General features: G+C 42.0%; 2 protein-coding genes across 4 annotated transcripts; one reads left to right on the top strand and one right to left on the bottom strand.

Annotated features, from left to right (window-relative positions):
- Positions 1-344: 344 nt before the first annotated feature.
- rmi1 (RMI1, RecQ mediated genome instability 1, homolog (S. cerevisiae)) lies at positions 345-7,452 on the bottom strand. Of its 2 annotated transcripts, none has more exons than XM_047590937.1 (9): positions 7,387-7,452; positions 6,541-6,751; positions 5,104-5,214; positions 4,370-4,519; positions 3,418-3,488; positions 3,185-3,308; positions 2,945-3,035; positions 2,657-2,834; positions 345-2,069 (listed from the first exon to the last, which is right to left on the bottom strand). In XM_047590937.1, exons 2-9 carry the CDS (start codon positions 6,700-6,702, stop codon positions 1,079-1,081), a joined length of 1,878 nt encoding a protein of 625 aa, XP_047446893.1. In that variant the 5' UTR covers positions 6,703-6,751; positions 7,387-7,452; the 3' UTR covers positions 345-1,078. The 2 variants fall into 2 exon arrangements, with proteins under 2 accessions (XP_047446893.1, XP_047446892.1); XM_047590936.1 differs by having other exon boundaries at positions 7,264-7,417.
- A 55-nt stretch (positions 7,453-7,507) lies between these two features.
- On the top strand, positions 7,508-19,970 carry hnrnpk (heterogeneous nuclear ribonucleoprotein K). 2 transcript variants are annotated; one of them, XM_047591494.1, is made up of 17 exons: positions 7,508-7,636; positions 8,678-8,750; positions 8,855-9,015; positions 9,308-9,405; positions 9,657-9,713; positions 10,659-10,702; positions 12,236-12,308; positions 12,639-12,752; positions 13,117-13,245; positions 13,465-13,796; positions 14,307-14,354; positions 15,749-15,788; positions 16,570-16,585; positions 17,046-17,078; positions 17,252-17,319; positions 17,767-17,936; positions 19,131-19,970. In XM_047591494.1, the coding sequence occupies exons 3-17, from the start codon at positions 8,958-8,960 to the stop codon at positions 19,159-19,161; spliced, it is 1,311 nt and encodes a 436-aa protein (XP_047447450.1). In that variant the 5' UTR covers positions 7,508-7,636; positions 8,678-8,750; positions 8,855-8,957; the 3' UTR covers positions 19,162-19,970. The 2 variants fall into 2 exon arrangements, with proteins under 2 accessions (XP_047447450.1, XP_047447451.1); XM_047591495.1 differs by lacking the exon at positions 14,307-14,354.
- Positions 19,971-20,407: the final 437 nt, after the last annotated feature.

Below are 20,407 nucleotides of genomic sequence, written 5' to 3'. Positions count from 1 at the left end.
ATTCCCTGCCGAGGCTCATTATCACACCTTAGACACTGAAGTATGAGAAACTGACGCCTAATTACACTACACGATGGCAGACGAGACCCATTGTAATTTCCTCAAAGCAAATTCTAGAGATGCTTCGTTGTAACGACAGATTTCCGGCTATATGAGGACATATAATAGGTCACGGATACTTTTACTTTCCTCTATGTGCGCTTAAACAGTGCACACCGGTGCGTTACGTAAATTTAGTAAAAGAAATACCAACGCAGACGTCTAGTTTGTCTGGCTATTCATTTAATCCTGGCCAAGGAAAAATGTAAAGATAAACTTTGCAACATATGCATCATTAGTCAGAGAACGCTATAAACTCTACAGAGAAATTTTATTTCAATACACTGTACATTAAAAACAAGCAAAGCATGACATTTGTGGCGTATTTGCTCATCAAAGACAAACACATAGATGTGTATCTATAATAAACAGAAATAATCAAAGCTCATGGCCTCTCCTTTATCTCCCCTTTCCTCTCCTCTGAGGGAGTTTATTAAAGGCCCACGCTGCCCTCGGCTATTCAATCACTTTTCAGTCAGAATTAATGAATGAATGCAAAGGCTGCCAATTCATTACCACAATCAGAAAATGAACACCCCCTTTCCCTTTCTCCACCGCTCATGCTTCACTCTTCACAATTTGGACGGCTCACCTCTGGTTCGTCTGGACTAATACGCTACACACACTCGCTGCAAGTAATGCTGCGTATTTTTAGCCGAATAATGAGTGTAACCCTCTCATGACGAACGGCAAGATGTCGCATTAACATACAGCAGATGGGACGCGTTTCAACGCACCGTTTGCTGATCATCACAGATCGAGTTCACACCTTCTGCTCTTCAAATCTGAAAGCAGAAGGGCGGGTCGGTCACCGAACATAAATAAATACCTTGGTTTTAATAGGTGAAAGAAAACTTTTAAGGCCGCGCTGTAGTGTGAAGTTATTTTCGGTTTTCTTGGTGATTTTTCATCTCTGCGTACGGGCAATATACCTCGCCGCCCCGTAATTTTCTCATTATCGCCCACTTCCCCTCTGTGTTTATTTTTTGCCGTCTCTCACCCGCTGCTCCAGCTCTCGGAGTTCTTTCTCGCCGACGGGGTTAGCCTTGGTCACCACAGCTTTCCTTCCATTCGGATGGACCGCGACGGTCATGATGCAGCACATGTCCACTAGCCCCTCCTGACACCTCCTCATGCCAGCGTCGAGCTCACCCCTCCGCGCCGGGTCTCGCTTCAGAGCCCCCTTCTCTGCCACGGAGAAGCCCAGCAGGCCGGTCAACACCTCATCGGACAACTCCGCATCCAGGTAACCAGTACCGTCGGATATCGTAGCGGAGATGCTCCAAATGCCACTGTTGCTGCTCAGTTTCCCCAAGAGAGTCACAATGAAAGCTTTGACACGGACCTCTGTGGTGTGGGTTAGAGGTTTAGACAACAATTCATCCAGCAAGCACAGGTATGTAAATGGAGGAGAGGTCAGTGTGACAGCCGGTACCGATGGCGTGTCAGAGGTGTAACTCTGTCCAGGAGGTGTACCGTGTAAACTCTGTAAACTTGCACACTCTGTCTTTGCTTTACCAGGCCCTGATTGAACAGAGAATCTATTTAGTGCTCCGGTGTTTGGAGATGGTTCTCCTATAGTTTCTCCCTCATCAAAAAAGCAGTCCATGTCTTCGCCCATAAAATCGCTGTCAGTTACAGGATCTAAATCACGTGGTGGCTCTAAAGCTGCTGGCCTTGATGCTTTAGGGCATCCTTCATAGTCTCTTTTCTGTGTTGTGGATCTGGAGGCGTTGGACACAGCGCTATTTGAAGCGTGTGGTTTTGCAGCTCTGCCCGAACAGTCGGGCCGACTCATCGAGGGGAAGTTCGTCAAGGACATCGTCGGAAAGTCTTCGCCCGCCATGTTCTCGTCTTGCATCTCTCGATGGAGATCTTCTTGTTCGCTGCCGTCGTGACGACCTCGGAGCAAACCGCCTCTGTCGCTGTGGGTCAAACCACTTGTAAAAGAGCGGGCGGACGTTTCGCTCCTGAAAAGACACCGGCCGGTTGCGCAGGATTCAATTAAAAGAGTTCTTAAAACATCAGAGTTAATAGGGGCTCTGTTCCAGCGGTGATGCTAGATAATAAAATTTAAATGTGGTTTTAAGCACGTGACGATCAATATATAATACTCTTCGGAGACAAGGGGGGTGAGGTACCCTACATACTTTTTGCTGGCAGCTTCAAGATGATAAACTGAAAATAAACTCACCGTACCACTTGCTCATAATTTGTGGAAAGCATTTATCTTAAAATGAAAATGTTAGATTTATGTACCACTTGATTCCCAGACGGAAACGCTGGTCAATATACCATAATTCTCTTTCTCATTCTCTTATTTTTCCACATTCAACATTGTCTTCATTAAAAATCTCTAAGGAAATGTTGTTGCTGCCACTGTCTGCAAACTAGGCAAAGATACAAGCAGCCAACAGCAACCGCTTTTCTAAAATAAGGTCCTTCTTTATATGGTATTTTTTCTTCGTTAAAATTATATTATAAACACATTTGGCCCTCAGTGTTAAAGGGGAAAAAGTTGTTGTTTCTTAGTGTAATCACACCGTTAACCACCTACCTGGATGAGACCGCCGAGGCAGAAGAGCTCCTCGAAGACTGAGTGGGGGTCTCGCGCATCGTGCCGTAGCCACTGTCTTGAACTGGTTCAGCCGGCAGCATCTGAACCTCATCCTCATTCTCCAGACTGGCCAACAGCTCTGCATCATCAAGCTCCAGGTCCTCCATGTCCTGGTTACCTGGAGAAGAAAACAGCAACATAATCATGTGCAAACTGGTGATATGCTATACATGTTTCCATCTTTGAAGCATATGATCTACCTGTAAAGACAAACTCTCATGAACGTACCTTGTTGTGGTGCTGGTGGGGCCTCCTCTGCATTTTGCTGCTCCTGCTGCTGCTCCTCGGGAAGTCCCAACATCCGGCACAGGACCCTGCCCTATAACACAGCATTATGGAAATCTACCTTCAAATCTGAACATCTCTCATTGCATCTTATCCACAATTGTATAAGAACAGTGGACCTTCAACAGTGATTTAATGATCAGATTAAACACAAACCAGACACATGGACTGGTTAAAGTTCACCTGGTTATTCCTGTCCACCAAGTCCTCCACTTCACCACCAAGCACCTTGATGTTGGACGGCCCCAACAGCAGCATACCAAGTCTGCAAACCATCTTCCCTTGCAGCTGCAGCTTTGCACCGGGCCTGTACGTAAACCACTTGAATGCATGCGCTACTACACTCCCTCTTCGTGCACTCTCAAACAACAAAACAGTCACAGTGCAGTTAAGTGTTTCACAGATCAGCCCTTTACCTCAGTGTTTCGTTGAGAGCAGGGATAGACTGATATTCCATCGCCTCCAAGCTCTGAACTCCATCCGTCAGCTGAACAATAGAGATGAGGAACAAGAAATGGGGAAATGTTGACATTATTGCACATTTACATTCTCAAATTAGCAGATTAAAAGACAATTCTGTGCATCATTATCTAATACAGTTGATGTGATTTGCAGCCACTGTAATGACGCATATGTCAAGACTGATTTTTCACTATATATTGTATATATATATATACTGTATATTCACTATATATAGTGTAAGTTACTGAAGTTTTGAAATGTAAATCTGGTCTTATCAGAACATATCGGCTTTATTGCTCTGCTTTTCAACAGTAATTCTAGCCATTAGCCTTTGGGTCCCATGACTCCTAGATTTTTAGGACTTGCTCAAAATGGTTTGAGACGTGGTTAAAAAGAAGAGAAAAAAAAATGTAGAAAGCCACTGCAATGTTCCTAAGCAACACCGGCACTCTTCTTGAAAAATCATAAAGCAGTGACAAGTGCATTACTTAAGGTGAAAATTACAGTCTGCGCCATATATTCCTGCAATTTACTCTTTCATACGCTCTCCCTGATTGCATCTGTCCACTGCGGTCTGGTTAAGAAGAGAAGCATAAGACTTCTCAGAAGTCTTCAAACACACAAAGATGAAGCCTGGTCGTAACGTCTGGTCACAGGTTAGGGGATAGAGGCACCTGTGAAATATAGCCTAATACTGTAGTCAAGACTAGTATGGCGCAAAAAAAGGTGTGCAACAAGTGCATGTGACATGTGTGGCATCTGTGACTGTGACATATGGAAAGAGTGGCTGCTGGTGCCACAGATAATAATTAAAGACAATTAGCCCGTCAAAACTGGAAGGACTTATTATGTTCCACATAATGTCCCTTCAAGCGAGACTTTTTTTAGTTTACAAATGCCACTGACCTGCAGTACTAGCATACGGGTTGGTTTGGCTTCCCAGGGCCTCTGGGTGGCCTGTGTGACGGCAGACACCGCGTCGTTGGTACAGTCTGTGCCCTTCCACTTTTGTAGTTGACCGTACGCTGGCTGACTGACGTCCAGTAACGAGTCAACCTAAAACAGAGCACAACCTTTGATTATCTTGTTTCTATTTCCATATTAATGCACAGTTCATAGTCCCCATACAGTAAAACATATATTGTGCATTATGAACACTAGACCAGGCTGTCAATCTGTCTCAAACATTTCCAACTGGGTTTGTTATGTATATATATAAATAATAAAGCACCTGACTAGACAACAATCATCTCTCTTCCATGAATTTCCTGAGTAATTTTCTGTATCGCACAAAGGAACACCTCAGTCAAGAAGATAAGAACCGCAAATATCCACTCTGTTGTTATATTACAGACAAATGTTTTATGATCCAGCACAGCAAATATACACAGAGACATAAAGTACAAAGAGACCATTTAATATGACATCTGCATTAAACAAATACTGGTATGTGCTTTATTTCCACATGATTACATACACTCACGTGTGGTTGCGAGTGATTTTTCTTCTAGCCTGTGTTCTGCTGCATTGTGTAGTTGAAAAAATGGCCGTTTTATCTGAACCCCGCTACTCAAATAATTTTTCTTCTTAGCAAAGATTAAAACTGAATACTATAAAATAAGTGATCCACAAGTCTGTACCTGGACGCAGAAGGTGCCACTAAGTTCGGTCTTCTGAGCCTGAGCGAGTCCTTCAGGGAGAACTGGGTGGTCCAGGTCTCTCAGGTCCGTCAATAGCCACTGGTCCAGCACCTAAAACATCACACAGTAGAGGCATGTATGGCTTTAGGCCTTAACTTTCCCGTGATATGACCAACGCTGGTCGCAGTCAAACTTGAGACAGATCCACTGTTACCAAAACGATTCGACAAAAAGAGAGAAACGACACGCATTTTAAGGGCACACTGACTCAGCAGCATCAACGGGTTCTTGTAGATATTTTGTCCCTCGTTTATGATGTGAACGCGGCCTGCATCATTTAAAAAGTGCGCAGCGAGGTTGAGGTCGAGAGGCCACGTGGGCCTCTTGAATGAAGCGATGGGACAGTCATGTTCCTGGAACCATGAGGAGAAGAAAATTCAGGCATTATCTTCCTCAAGTATCAATATGAAAAGAGATAGACGTCGGCCATGGAGGGACACAGCTGTTGAGCAACAATATTTCAGTGCACTGTGGCGTACAAATGATGCGTCAGTGCAGGAAAACATACCCCACATGACGCCACCACCAGCTGGTACAGCTGACACCAGGCAGGATGGATTCATGCTGTTTACACAAAAACTTTGCCCTGCCATCAGCGTGCTGCGACCATAACCAGGATTTGTCAGACCAGGAGGCGTTTTTTCACTCTTCAATCACCCACGTTTGCTGATCATTACCCACTCTAGTATGATCTCCTTGGTCTCAGCTGACAGTAATAGAAATATGCACCGCCTTGGGATCTGCCGTGTGTCTGTTGCAAGCTTCAGGGAGTTTTGCTTTTGGTTTGCTGCAAATTTGCCCAGGGTTTGCCAAATATTTCGTGTACAAAGATAGAATGGAATTTCCTTCTCCTTTCGATCCAGAACCAAGTAATACCAAGGCTAATATCCCGATACAGATATCAGTACTTTTAGATGTCTACTTGTGTATATGAAAATAATTACTTTTACAATGAACATTTGTGAATGTAATTATGTTTTTTTAATACCTTTGTATAAGAATTAAACGCTGCCAAATATTTATTTAATTAGAACAATTAAAGACAATCCTTGCAAATCAACAGGTCTGGATATTGCCTGCCTCTCTGAATTTAAGGGCGATCATCATCATCAGGTCTGTCTCAGGTGTGAGGGCATATCCCTGCGCTCCCTCTCTTTCTTGCTTTATACTTTTTTTGAATTGTTTACAGATTTGGTGTCATAAAAGTATTAATATTTCTTGTGAAAGTGGACTTTTTTATCGATATTTGAATGTGAAGATCGATTCTACAAAACAAACGTCTAGAGCGAAAGTATTGATATTTCTGTACCGATATGCACATCCCTGTCAGAAAACAGCTAGGAAATTGATCTTAAATAACTTTGTATATCTGCCTACCTGTTGGTTGATTTGCTGCTGTGACAGACGAGCTGTTCCCCCCGCCTCTCCTTGTATCCACTCTACGCAGGCTTCCAGCCAAACAAACGGCACCTGCACCTGCAAGGAGGACTTCAGCCATGCTTGGGTAGCACGTACCGCTGCCTGGATCTCAGGGGCCATCCTCTTTCTCTGTGTCTTTAGGACACTTTCTGACCTTCCTCACTGTTGTCTGCAAATACACACAGGCACACAACTCAGTTCTGGTAGGTGGTTATCTTAAAGCTCCATATAGTTGATAACTGAATGCAGTATTTGTCAGTAATTACTCTGAATAACACATTTACAGTTTCCTTAAGGGCAATTATTTTTAAAGGGCTTTCACTTTGTTGTATGTGTCAAATATAAAAAAAGTATTAATTTACGTATAATTTAAGTTAAGGCAGAGCAATCCACGGCTTTGGAGAGAGAATATATGATTTTACTTTAAGAAGAAGTATTACTATGTACAGGATTTATGCAGAATAATGTACGACTACTGTTGAGGAGGGCGAGAGAAAGGGGGTAAAATGCAGGCAGTGATAGCATGCTAATAATAAAAACAACTTGGCTTTGTGTTATTATGAAGGATCCCCCGAGAAGCATGAAGGCAGCCTCTCTTACATCAAGAGCTGTGGAGGGAAACGAAGGCGCCAAAGTTGACCAACCCATTTTACTGAATTAGCAACAGTGATACTACTGTACCTTAGCTTTGTGCCCATACAGCGTGACACCAGTAGCTCTTACAATAGAGGTTCCTGAACCAAACTGCCCTGCCTTACAAGTTCTTTGGAAGCATAAGCGTAAGTCTTGGAGACCAAACCTTACCGACAAGATTAACTCGCACTTCCACTGTAAATAGACGCGGATCTGAATCCGGAAATAGGGCGTTTCTTGTCGCCTAAGAGACGCCCATTCCTTTGATTGACGTGTGCTCCAGCCAATTATAGTCGCCATACATTTGATCGGCTTTCCACTCAGCCAATCAGATCACGCAACCCGCCGTCTCATCTGGTGTTGTGTATTTGTCCAGGTTCGGTAGAGAAGGAAGGGGGACGAGCAAGGTGTTGTACTGCAGGTTTGTGTTTTGACCGTATTTTCTGCTTTTTTTGGCCACATTGAGCTTAATATAGCGCAGTTGCGCACGAACTGTTCAAGTCAGTGCGCCGTTAAAATACGTTCGGTGAGTCATTTGCCCAGCTAGGAGGGCTTTCTAGCTCCATTTGTGCTCAACTGAAATTATGGCAACATGGCGACGGTGGCTAGCTACTAGCCTGAGTGGCTCGGCCCGGCCCCTGTTTTGACTGAGTGCTAATGTTTTAACCAACCACATTCGCGTTAGACAAACTACATACTGCACGCCTCACTCCGCTGACAACTAGCCACGCATCTGAAACTATTTTGAGCAACTTTCTCTTAATTTTCGTGATTCCAAACTACGCGAATTAGCTCGGTGCTAACTCGTTGCACTGCGGGGCAGTTAGCTTCGCCGGTATCTAACACCAGCTAAAGCAACATTGCGCTGGCTCGCCTTCAGTGTTGTCGTTCATTCACCTAAATACTGGTGTGGACCATCAAGTTGATACGTTGCTTGAAATTTGGATTACAATAGCAGCAAGTATTAATTTAATCAGACTTCTACTGTAACGTTAAGCATTGTTCGTCATTGACTTGCTTCGACTTCTCTAACATTGCCAAATGTGGGGATCCTTCTCTCTCTACAGCGAAATAATCCAATTAATGCACCGGTGTGAACTGATAGCATTACACTGATAATAGAGTCTCTTTAAAAAAATAATGGTATCTGAACGCCCGCTTGATTGGGGGCTAGTCGCATTGTTGTAGGTAGATAGATAGATAGATAGATAGATAGATAGATAGATAGATAGATAGATAGATAGTTTTATTAATCCCAAACTCGGAAATTTCACCGTCGCAGCAGCAATGTACAGACGCTCAACATCATACATAACATGTAACAGGAGGAAATAAAGAATATAATACGCAGCAGCTAAGTAAAATAAAAGATGCGTTTAATAAAATATATGTGATCATGTCGTGTTTAAGACTGAGAGACTTCCTCGCTGCACTATTTCATGGATCCCTCCCTCCTCAACAGGTCACAGAAGCTGTTTGGTCCTTGCTTATTTAGGTCCGCCTTTAACACGCCCTAGTCCTTCTAATAAATATTGGTGAGTCTGGGTTTCTGCCAGTTTATCACATTTCATCCCGCTCTCCTGAAAATCATCATCTCAATCACGCTGGTTTCCCTTTTCACTCCCGAAAATGACGACAGACAACCGCAGCTTTCCGGGGCCAGTTTTCTACTTCTCTTCGCCTGCTGCTGCCACCTGTATCCTGGACCGAGGTTCTCACCTCTTCTCCTCTGCCGGAACACCATGGAGACAGAAATCGATCAACAAGAAGACACTTCATTCAGCAACACAGAGTCAAATGGTATAATTTAAAGCTTCTTTTATATTGTTTGGATTTTTAAAGAAATTATTGACAAAAATGTGTTATGTAATGAAATGCTCTGAATTTGTGAGATTAATGCACAATATGATTATAGATCTTTCACCTGGGTTTTCTGTTTCAAAATCAGTGTTTATTTGGACTAGAGTACAGAGTTTGAAACCACCAAGACTAATTGCGTTCTCTGGTCGATGATTTAATTCTCGTCGTTCTGAAGGTTGTGTGTGTGTGCGTGCACAGTTGTCAGGGTGTGTTTTTTATCTCCTTATGCCAGGTAAGCGCCCTGCTGAGGATGCAGATGAGCAGAAATCGTTCAAGCGCTCCAGGAACTCGGATGAGATGGTTGAGCTCCGCATCCTCCTGCAGAGCAAAGTAAATCAGCTCAGCTTTTCATTTCACATTTCATGCCAAACCCTTATGTGATTATTTGTATTATTGACTCGCTCCTTTGGGACTCTTTGAGTCAGATGTACAATTTGTTGTTCTTTCTCCGTTTTGAAAATGTTTTTAGATTTGCTGCCCTGGTTGCATTTCCGCCTTATGCAAAGAGTTATTGCGTTGTTGTTGTTGCTTCTGTTTTTACTATCTATTTTTATTTCACATTTTCTCATTTGTCTTCCCAGAATGCAGGAGCTGTAATTGGAAAGGGTGGCAAAAACATCAAAGCCCTTCGTACAGACGTGAGTACATATATTTTATATACTCTGACTTATATTATGGTTAGCATTTTTTATTTAGTTTTTTGATATTTTTTCTGCCAATGGCCTCTCAAAGTTGCATAATATCCACTACAGATGGTACAGCAGTTTCTTTTTATATTTGCGTCATATAGCTGAAACCGCCCTGTGGTATTTGGCATGGGTATTGTCTGCTGTGTAAATAAGGGGTGGGGTTAGCTGACTCCCCGGTTGTTAGGCTTTTGACAAACCCTTTGGGCATGGTTTTATCTTTTTCTCACATTAACATTCTGTAATTGTCTCCGCTAAACTGGCCCTAGGCACATAAGTCCAATTTCATGTCCATTTGTTTCTCCATAATTCTAATTTATTGTAACCCTGCTGTTACAGCAACGCTGTTGCTCTCGTTAATTTAAATTTATGGCCACAGTGCCGAGTTCGTGAGGTCACCTGCAGCGCAAGCTAACATTTTTATATGTGTTAAGGCCAACCGGCCATTTCTTAATTCATTCAATGTCATTGCCTCTTTCTCTACAGAGCCCTCACCAGTTTGTTCTCCCCTCTTTGTCACTGTCTCTGGTTTAGTCCCCAACATTGAACTCTTCATGTTCTTGATATGCCATAACCCATTTTCCAATGTCTCATTTTCTCTCTTTGACAAACCAATCTCTGAGAGAATCAACTTGAAGTCACGTTTGAACAGTGTAGAGCCTGTATATTAAAAATGTATTCCTCTTCCCTCTTCCCTCTCCCTTGTTTATTTTTTTACTGTTTACTTTTTGCCCACTTCCTCCTCTGTTGCCCATGTTCTGGATGGCCCCTCCTGCGCCCGCCCACCTGACACCCTGGTTGGCCCTGCCCATAATCGTGCCCTGTCCCTAAATGGGCGCCTTACTTGATTGACATCTGTGCTCGAATGGCCCTGGCCCCTGCCCATGCCACGCCCAGTACAATGCCAGTGTGTCAGTCCCAGACAGCAGTGGGCCCGAGCGGTATGTCCCTAAGCTCCTCCCTCTCACTGCCTGACTACAGGTCAAACAACAAGAGATGAATAATAAATAGTCATCCTGCCTCTGTCAAGTCACTGTATTTTAACCTACCTGTTCTCACAGTATATTAGCCTGAATCAAAATGCCTAAATGCGTTCATGTCCAAATCTACCTGTTGAGCATGTAAAAGCCGTGTGAAAGTCCTTTATATGCCATTGTTTAAAGTCACGTCAGCATTGAAACTTACTTAAAACAAGCTGGTGTTGTCAGGGTTTTTCCACAATCTGCAGTCTTTTTAAATCTCTGCTATAATCTGTGCAGTATGTCCGTGTTTTGTTATATTTTTTTGTATTATTTTAATTGACGGTCATCTATCCTCTTCTGCGTTTTCACTTCCCTCTCCCCTCAGAGTGGATAAACTGGTGTCCTTGTTTTTTCGTTAGTTTCATAAGCTCACCTGTCTCTCGCATCATTCCATTCTTTCCTTGTGATGCCCTCCTTATATTGATAAACTCAGATTGTCCATCCATTCTGAAACGTAAGATGCAAACTAAGATTCAAGTGGTGTGTGTGTGTGTGTGTGTGTTTCCTTTCCTGTCTTCTTCGTCATCTGAACTTAGTTGTTGACTGCCAGAGCTATTGAAAGTACAGGATATCTTTCTTTTTCCCACTCACATTCTTTTATTTTATATTTATTGCTTCTCCCATCCCTTCTAAAACGGCATCGGCTTGAGTGGTGGCAGACTTCATTTACCCTGGTATAATCTGCCCTGTCACTTCTCCTCAGCTGCCTACCATTCTGCTTCCATGTACAAACTGTGCTTAAGTTCTCCTTTTTAAGTAAACTCATTGTTTATTTTAGTATGACACTAGGTGGATGCAGACAGCAAAACATGTAACTGCAGTTTGTTGTCCAAATTAAGCATCGAAGTCCCTGCCCAAGAAAAGTATTTTAAAACCATACAACTTGCATGTGATTAACTATAAAATAGTTTTGATCGTGACATGTTCTCTCTGTCCTGATCTTAAGGATTCAGTATTCGGAGTCCTTGTAGGCTTTGTGGTGTGCATCCACCAAACTTTAGGACTCTTTAGGAGTTCTCTTTGGCACCTTCGGTGCTTATTCCTGCCAGACCCCCCTCCCCTTCCCCCTCCAACTTCACCTTCTCCGTCTTGCCCCTTCAGTGGTCACCAATGCAGTCACTTTTCTTTGGGTCCTTTTTAATTTTGTCTCTTTACTTCCTTTCTCTGGACAAAGACTGTTTTCTTTTCATTGCGTTGTTTGGGCGCCAGCTTTTTTTGCCAGTTACAGTAAATTATGAGTGAGGTTCAGAAAATATCTACTTCAACAATTAATTCAGCTGACTTAGCCTGAGAGAGGTTTAAATGTGGGTTGACTGATTTGTCTGTGGCAAAGGGGGATGTTATGAATTTCATAATCTGAAATGTTGTTCCCTCCCTTCTGGGATGCCTTGCTGGTACCCCAACCCCACCCTGCCTGTGCTCTGTTTCGTTATTGATGGCTGAAATATGAAGCATCTTGAGCATCAGTGCCGACATCGAGACCGTTGGAGAAATCCTGCTGAAGATTATCCCAACGTTGGAAGAGGTGTGTATATGTTGATGTAGATTGTAACAGTGTAACAATAAATGTACATGGGGTCGTGTAGACGCTTTCAGAACATTATAACTTTGCTTGCTGTACTTTTGTGGTATGGGTATTTTACAGATAAGTAGTTTACCTAACTCAACTGATTATTTAATTATGCTTCGTATGCCACTCGTTGTCAATGAACTGAGTTAATAGGTTCTTATTGACATTGACGCCGCATGCTACGTCAACACTGGTTGTTTTGCCAGACCAATAAAGAAAAGTTAAAGGTTTCAGGGATCAAAATGGATGGCATCATGGTATGAACATGCTCATTGTCCTCTACAGTACCAGCAGTACAATGGCATGGATTTCGACTGTGAGCTGCGTCTCCTGATCCACCAGAGCCTGGCTGGCTCAATCATCGGGGTGAAGGGAGCCAAGATCAAAGAGCTTCGTGAGGTACGATCATACAAAGAATCCTGTGTGCTGCCAAATTGGAGCGACATGTATTCTTTTGCAGTCTTATACCCTTGGTTTTTCAAATTAAACAGGACTCTACCATGAAAGTCTAGCTGGATATAATTTTCCTTTAACATGCATTTTTGATCAAGTAAATTTGTTTGGTGTAATTAATGTTATATTTTGTATGTAGGGTACCTCAGAGGTGTGATGTTTCCCCGACAAGTGTCTGTATAGTTGTGTAGCTTTGATTCCAGTGGAGTGAAATGCCTGTTTGTTTTTCAGCGGTGAAATAAGCTGTTGTGTCGTGTAGTAGCTTTCCCTTTTCTGTGCCCACTCATGTGTGGCTTCTATTTGTCTCCAGAACACAAAGACCAGCATCAAGCTGTTTCAGGAGTGTTGTCCCCAGTCGACAGACCGCGTTGTGCTGGTTAGTGGTAAAACTGAGAGGGTGGTGGAGTGTATCAAGACCATGCTGGAGCTCATCGCTGAAGTAAGAACCTTTTACACTGTCTGAGAGGCTCTTTCTATGCTAATAATTTTTAGTTGAACACTCCAGTTCAACTTGAATTGAATTTGAATTTTGGAGACAAGATTGTCCTTTTTGACGAAAGATTCATTTTGTTTACAATGACAAAAATTGCTTTCTTGACACACAGTTCGTTTTGTGCTCTCCTAAGCAGCTCTGTTTATATTTCTTTGTTGTCTTCAGGCTCCCATAAAGGGCCGCACACAGCCGTACGACCCTAACTTCTACGACGAGACCTACGATTATGGTGGTTTTACCATGATGTTTGAGGAGCGGGGGGGTGGCCGCAGACTTATGGGAGGCTTCGCCATGCGTCCAGGCAGGTCCAGCGGTGGTGACCGTGGGTTTGACCGAATGCCCTCAAGCAGAGGGGTGCGGGGACCCATGCCTCCCTCCCGCAGAGATTACGATGACATGAGCCCCCGTCGAGGTCCTCCTCCACCCCACCCGAGTAGGGTCGGCAGGGGGAGTGGACGTGGACGCAACATGCCCATAGGACACCCCCACAGAGGAGGGTGAGACAAGAGCGTATATGATGCACAGTTCGTTCTTGTTTTCTTTGTTGCTCTCCTGCTTTGCTTTTCTAGTATCTTGTGAAATCACTTCATTGACTTATGAATATTGTCCCATGCGTAATTCAGATTTTTTGTTAAACTGAAAACTATTTGACTGCATGAACACAATCATGTTTGAAGTTAAGTGTTTTACTCTTATAAAAAGCCTTGAGATTTAAGTGTTTAGTATTTTAAACCTATAGTACTTCATATTTTAGAGCATCTGCAAACACAAAGCTTTATCCCACTTGAGGTACTTAACTTTGCATTCAGGTGCATTTTCTTCACCAGCTTTGCTTTCCGTTTTCTTGCATTGGATAAACTTGAGAGTAGTCTGCATGTAATCCAGTGTAGTGCACTGTTGTTGAAACACTTGTATTCACAGTTGTCATTCCATCAAGTGTATGTGCTCATCACTGTTTGTCTTGGTGTGTTTGTGTTTTTTTTCCCCCATTTCCACCGTGCCCACAGAGATGATCGTTACTATGACTCGTACCGCGGCTCAGATGACAGGTCCAAGTAAGTTTCTGTCCCCAAACCTCTAAACTTCTTGATTAGTCTTACTAGGGATACTTTGACATTCTGCTGTTTCAATTCACTTGAAACATCAGTTCCTAGACAATACCAACGAGTGGTGCTTACTGTTGAGTAGCATTTTACTCTTTGGTCTTTGTAAGGAATTAGTCACCAATGCTGACTGATGTTTAGCATATTTCCATTCACAAATGTGACAAATGATTTGACCACAATCTGTTTAAAATTAAGTGTTGAGGTATCCCTACAAGCCCCTTATGTCACTACCTACTGTTTCATTGTTGAATATTCCTGATATCTACTTATTCTGAAAAACTAACACTCCTCGTAAACATTTGCCCTCCTGTCATATCCTTAACCCTCAGTACACACATCCATTGTGGCATCCCGGTTTACTTTCTCCCTTTCCTTGATCCCCCATTCACCTGTTCACAGTCCACTTATTTAGAGTGCTTTGTAGGAAACGACAGTAGTGTACATGACAGCCTCTTTCCCTTGTGAGTAACCCATGCAATCTGCCACTCACTGCGCATTGCTCACGACTTAGAGAATACGTTTGTGGTGATTGGTATGATGGTGATGTGATACTGGTATTTTTTCCCCTAGTCCCCTTCAAAATCGACATGCTTTCATCAGCTTTATTACAATTAGCCATTTTTTGAATTTTCACATGAATTTAAAATTTTATAGGGTGACTAGTTATCAGCTTCTGCTCTTGAGTCCAGTTTAATAAACCATAAATAAAATAGATAAATTGTGAAATGTGCATTCCACAAACCTGATTTAATAGTTTCATATGTCCAATGCTTAGAGTTGGTTGTCCTCATTTAGATATTAATGGAAATCGTAAATATATATCTGGTTGATGCTTATAGTAAAGATATGTCATGACATTAGTGTACGATAGTTCATGCAATATGGCTACAGAGAGACACTCTCAAGCTAAAGTAATATTAAGTTACTACAAGACATCATACATGTTGTCTTTTTTCGTGTCCTTCTGCACGAGTACCAAGTACATCCAGACAAATATCTTCAGCTAATTCCTTTATTTGAGCTCATTTGTGAGGAGGGGGGGTGGAGCAGCAGCCCTTGGCTCTGATCATCATCACCACCACCTGTCACTCCTCTCACCATAACACTGTCAGAGCTGTTCCTGTTACTGTGTGGGAAGATGGCTGAGAGGAAATGTGTTTATACTGTAATCTTGCTCAGCGTGTGTGTGCAGTTTGACCTAGACCAGAAATTTTCTTTGGATTGTTGTCAAGGATTTTTTTTCTAAGCATTTTCTATTTCTTTCCACCCCAACCCACATCTCTCCTCTTTTCTCCACTCTCTCTCTCTCTCTGCTCATTTCTGCCCCTCCTCCCCATCACCAGTGACAGAAGAGGCAGACCGGATCGCTACAGCGATAACATGGTTAGTGACCCTTTGCTAAATGCATGCAGCTCTGGTGCTAGTGTCTCATTGGGTGCCAGTGCCACAGGCCAGGGTACTGGTTGCTTCTAGCACTAGACAATATGCTGTGATTGTCCATTGTCCTGTTATGACAATAGTGGTTTATTGACAGTATGACCGTAGCTGGTCACTCGTGCACATTCACATGTGTGTGTGTGTGTGCACACACTCATGTGAGCCTTGTCCATGGATCCAAGCTAGCATCCTCCCAAATGACCATAATCACCACAGCCGGAGACACCCCATAATAATCAGCTATAATTGCCCTCTTGCTGTGTACTTTTCACGGCCAGCCTGTTTTTCCTGCAAAGAGAGGGAGGATGTTGGGGGTGGGGAGGGTGGGGGTGGCCATGGTCGGTTGCTAAGCACTAATAACGCTTTGTTGACAGACTGGAAGGTCTCTCTCCCTCTTTCTCTCTCCCTCTCCGAGAGCTGGCAGGATACTGCCTGCCGTTGCTCAGCAACAGCTTTTTGAATTGCTTGTTGCCCTGGTGACAACAGCAGCTGAATAGCAGCTGAAAATGGGGGCTGATGGAGATGCACGGAGAGACGGGAAGGGGGGATGGAGGGAGGGAAGGAAGGAGGAGGAGTCTGTCTTATGGATGAAAACTGGGTGGCTTTTAGTTGATTCTACTCCATGAGCGAAGCTGCTGCATTATCCATACATTTATGCTTATGCTAGAAAGATGAAAAGAATCAGCCGTACAGTATGTAACCCGCCTGTTTCCGTTTCTTTTTACAGGGTGGCGGAGGATATGGTAAGTGCTAAGCCTCGTGTTTTTCTGTGGCATATGGATGTGGTTACAAGACTGTTAATGTATCTTATGCACCTAAGAGTACAGGCCTTGCTCTTCTTTCCAACATAGCGTAGTGTCCAGTATTTTGTCATTGAGAAAATAATCGTTACAGTGGTAAACAGGCTGAAGAGAGATTTCTGGTAACGTTAAGGTGTTTGATTTAAAACAGTATTTTGCATGTATTGAATATCTAATAGCGTGACAATTTATTTAACATATCTCTTTACTACAATCCATTATGTGCATATTAGTTAATTGTAATTCAACTGTTTTCTTAAGAAGATCTTTCTAATGTGTATAAGTGGGAATATGATTTACTTTATACTAGCCATGGGTAATTTAAATAATTGTTATTCATAAATGACACTGAAATGACTTATTACTTAGTCAGTTTTCTGTCCCGTTTCTTTCCCCTGTTCAGATAACAGTTCCTCCTGGGATAGCTACCAGCCAGGTGAGTCTCTACCCGTCATCCATCAGTATGATTAGAAAATTTTGCTGAACCACGTGTGATTATGTTGGCAGCAAAGAATTGATTTTTGGAGCTATTCTCATGTTCCTGCTCTTTCCACTCTCCTTTTTCCCTACTTGTCTGCTTTTTCCATCTCTTTCCCCTCTCACCTTCAGGTGGACGCAGCTCCTATAATGATATGGGTGGCCCCGTCATCACCACTCAAGTGACGATCCCTAAAGATGTGAGTGTATAAGAACAACGTGAATCCAAATTTGCATAAAATCCTACATTACTGTATGTGATCATGTTACCTGCACTCATCATTATGCTAAAGATTTAAATGATTTACTGATGTATGTGTAATTTTCCATCATGCATACATGATGTATTCTAGTTATAGAGATTAATCAATGTAATCTTGTGTCTCACACATTTTCTTTTTCCACGTTCACCCACTCAAGACTTAGAAGGTCATAATAGACTTTTCAGTATAATTAATGACAAACAATTTGTTATCTTTTCATATCTGCAGATTACTTTAAATGCTTGAATTACATTTGTGTGTGATTACCTCCTCCTTGCTTTTTACATTTTGTCAATATACCAGCTTGCATCTTTTGGACCTAAAATGTTTATTTCTTTCTTTCCCCCCCCTCTTATTCTGTTTTTGTATTACCCCTGTTAACAGTTGGCTGGCTCTATCATTGGTAAGGGAGGCCAGCGGATCAAACAGATCCGCCATGAGTCAGGGGCCTCCATCAAGATCGATGAACCCCTGGAAGGTTCTGAGGACCGAATCATTACCATTACTGGCACCCAGGATCAGATCCAGAACGCCCAGTACCTTCTACAGAACAGGCAAGTTATGACATGGTCTCCTTCGGTTGTGCTTGTTGTTTCCCCTCTTATTAGATGTAGAAATTCTGGATTCAACATTCTAGTTGGACCAGGTTAACGAGCTTGCTTATCAAGCACGCCAATTAACCATTTTAAAACCTTAATAAAAGTGTTCTATGGCAACTTAACTTGGCCCTGATTCACATCATTGTTTCAATATTATGTCCTGTGTTAAAAATAACTATAATTACTTCAAGGGTGTTTGTTTACCCCTCTTTCAATGCATGAAACTACTCATCAGTAGATGCAATAGATAACAATGTTGGTATTGCATATATATAAATATGTTGTAGCCCAGTTTTTGGTTGGTTGGTTGGTTGGTTATGCGATTCTGTTTCCTGCTGTCTCTTTTTCACTAACCCCTTTCCTTTCTTTCCCATGCAACCTGCAACTAGTTCAAACCTTCCTCTTACATGAAATGGCTGTGAAGGAGTAGGCAAACCTGTATGCATTGCATTATGATTATTATAATTTTTCTTAAAGGGTCAATGTGATTGACATGTTTCTTTGACTGTCACACTTGTCCTCTGAATATGATTAGTGGAAAGAAGAAAAAATTATGACAGTATGCCTATTTGCCATCTAAGCCGTTTCACTGTGAAGCAGGGAGTGGATTGATTCTTCCCTGGCTGCTGCTGTGTGGAAGACTAGTGATTTTGTTGTTTTTAGTTAGATCAACCGACAACAAATCACAGTCTGCCAAATAGCACAGGCTCCTCCTCTTCTGTCTCCCTTGGCAACCAGTAGGCACGTATAATACACACTACTTCCTTGTTGATGCTATCTGAGCTTTGGCCGAATGCTAATACAGCTGTAGACCTGCTGCCCTGTCTCATGAGTAGTGTAGTGTTGCCATGGTAACTAACCCTGCCTCCCTCTTCCTTCCTCTCCTCCCCCTTCAGTGTGCTGCACCTGCTTGGACACAAGGACTAACCACACCCCTCGTTTTCCTCTTCTTCACTCTCCTTCAGACACTTGTCATATCTTTGACGTCTCCCACTCTGTCTCTGTTCCCACTCTACATCCCCAGCCTTCTCCTCCCAGAACTTCATCCTCTCATAGTTGCAAAGCTACATATATTCACACTGTTATTGGTGTGTCAATTGAATTTTTCTTCTTGTGCATTTTATATATTTTCCACTGTTTTTATTTCAGCGTGAAGCAGTACTCTGGTCATTTGCTGTAGACCCAGGAGGCTCAGATTGAAGCAGATTGCCCCTCCCTCCTCAACCTTTTCCACCCCCTGTCCAACACATCCGCTTCAGACTATTCTGGATTGTGGATGTCTTTTTTTGAATTTTATTTTTGTATTTTTTAATGAAATACATGTCCAACATTCCTGTGCATAAAGGAAATGTAGATGATCTGCGTTTCTGAGAGTGTAGTACATTAGTTTATCAGATACAATTTGCATTTTTTAACACTCATATATCAAAATATCCTTCACACTTCTCACAAACAAAAATAAACATAACCTTTATTTTTTGATTTTTTTATGACTTTTTTTTATGTGCAAGTTTGTGTCTGTGTAAATCTGTCCTGTGTGTATGTGTGTGTGTGTGCGTGCGTGCGTGTCTGACGGCGTGAGTGGGTTGTTGTGCTTTCTTTTGCTTCTGGGCCCCTTCACGGGCGGTTGTATCACATAACACGCAGAATGTAAGCTACATGTCATTTTTCTTTAAGAGCTGTGAGGAGTTTTACCCTGTAGAATTACTTTAAGTTGGGACTTATGTACACGGATACAGGACAGACTAAATTGTATGATTATAATAGTTGGGTGACAAAACAAAATTTGAGTAATTCCTCAGAAACGGAACGATGTAGTTAGTAATTTAAGGCATTTTATTGGAGATTTGACAAATGATATTGAACTATTTTTTTTTTTTTTCCTGTGTTCTACACTTGTTTTCTCTCCATGTTGTAGACTTCACATTGTCAAGGTATAAGACAAATAAAGATGATGCCACTTTTTACAGAACCACTTTTGAATTTTAATGAGTGTGTTGGTTGTTTTTGCAGCTGGTTCAGTCATCTCGCTGATGGCATTTTGTGATGAAAGTATAATCAGGACAATTTTGAGTATTTTCTAAAGCGCACGGAGAACTAAAGATAAAAAATCTTCAAATAAAATTTAATTTACACCCCTACAAGACAAAGAAAAGTATCAAAGGTTTGGCATTTGGAAGTCTTGATGATGCCTTGTCTTTATCTTTATCATTAGAACTTTATGGGTGTTCACTTTCTTAAGGGGTCACACAATGAAATGAATCGCTGATCCTACTCCCTACCATTATACAGTTTAGATCAGTGTAGAAAATACACGTTAATTATACCACATCATTTTTTGTAAACTTACATTGTATATTAATTTATATTATATTGTATATTTACTATAAAATATACGATTTAAAAATATATATATATATATATGT

This window comes from Mugil cephalus, chromosome 8 (genome assembly GCF_022458985.1).
Source record: "Mugil cephalus isolate CIBA_MC_2020 chromosome 8, CIBA_Mcephalus_1.1, whole genome shotgun sequence".
In the NCBI taxonomy this organism is placed as follows: Eukaryota; Metazoa; Chordata; class Actinopteri; order Mugiliformes; family Mugilidae; genus Mugil; species Mugil cephalus.
Note: the sequence above shows the minus strand (reverse complement) of the source record. Positions and strands in the feature narration are given on the sequence as shown.

Excerpts from the sequence above, each read along its gene's own strand:
- rmi1 (XM_047590937.1), bottom strand. The coding sequence starts at position 6,702 with ATGGCCCCTGAGATCCAGGCAGCGGTACGTGCTACCCAAGCATGGCTG. Across the intron at positions 3,489-4,369 it reads CCCGTATGCTAGTACTGCAG|CTGACGGATGGAGTTCAGAG; the intron begins GTCAGTGGCATT and ends TCTATTGTTCAG. Across the intron at positions 2,070-2,656 it reads GCCTCGGCGGTCTCATCCAG|GAGCGAAACGTCCGCCCGCT; the intron begins GTAGGTGGTTAA and ends GTGTCTTTTCAG.
- hnrnpk (XM_047591494.1), top strand. The coding sequence starts at position 8,958 with ATGGAGACAGAAATCGATCAACAAGAAGACACTTCATTCAGCAACACA. Across the intron at positions 9,406-9,656 it reads GCATCCTCCTGCAGAGCAAA|AATGCAGGAGCTGTAATTGG; the intron begins GTAAATCAGCTC and ends TTGTCTTCCCAG. Across the intron at positions 17,937-19,130 it reads CAGTACCTTCTACAGAACAG|CGTGAAGCAGTACTCTGGTC; the intron begins GCAAGTTATGAC and ends TTTTTATTTCAG.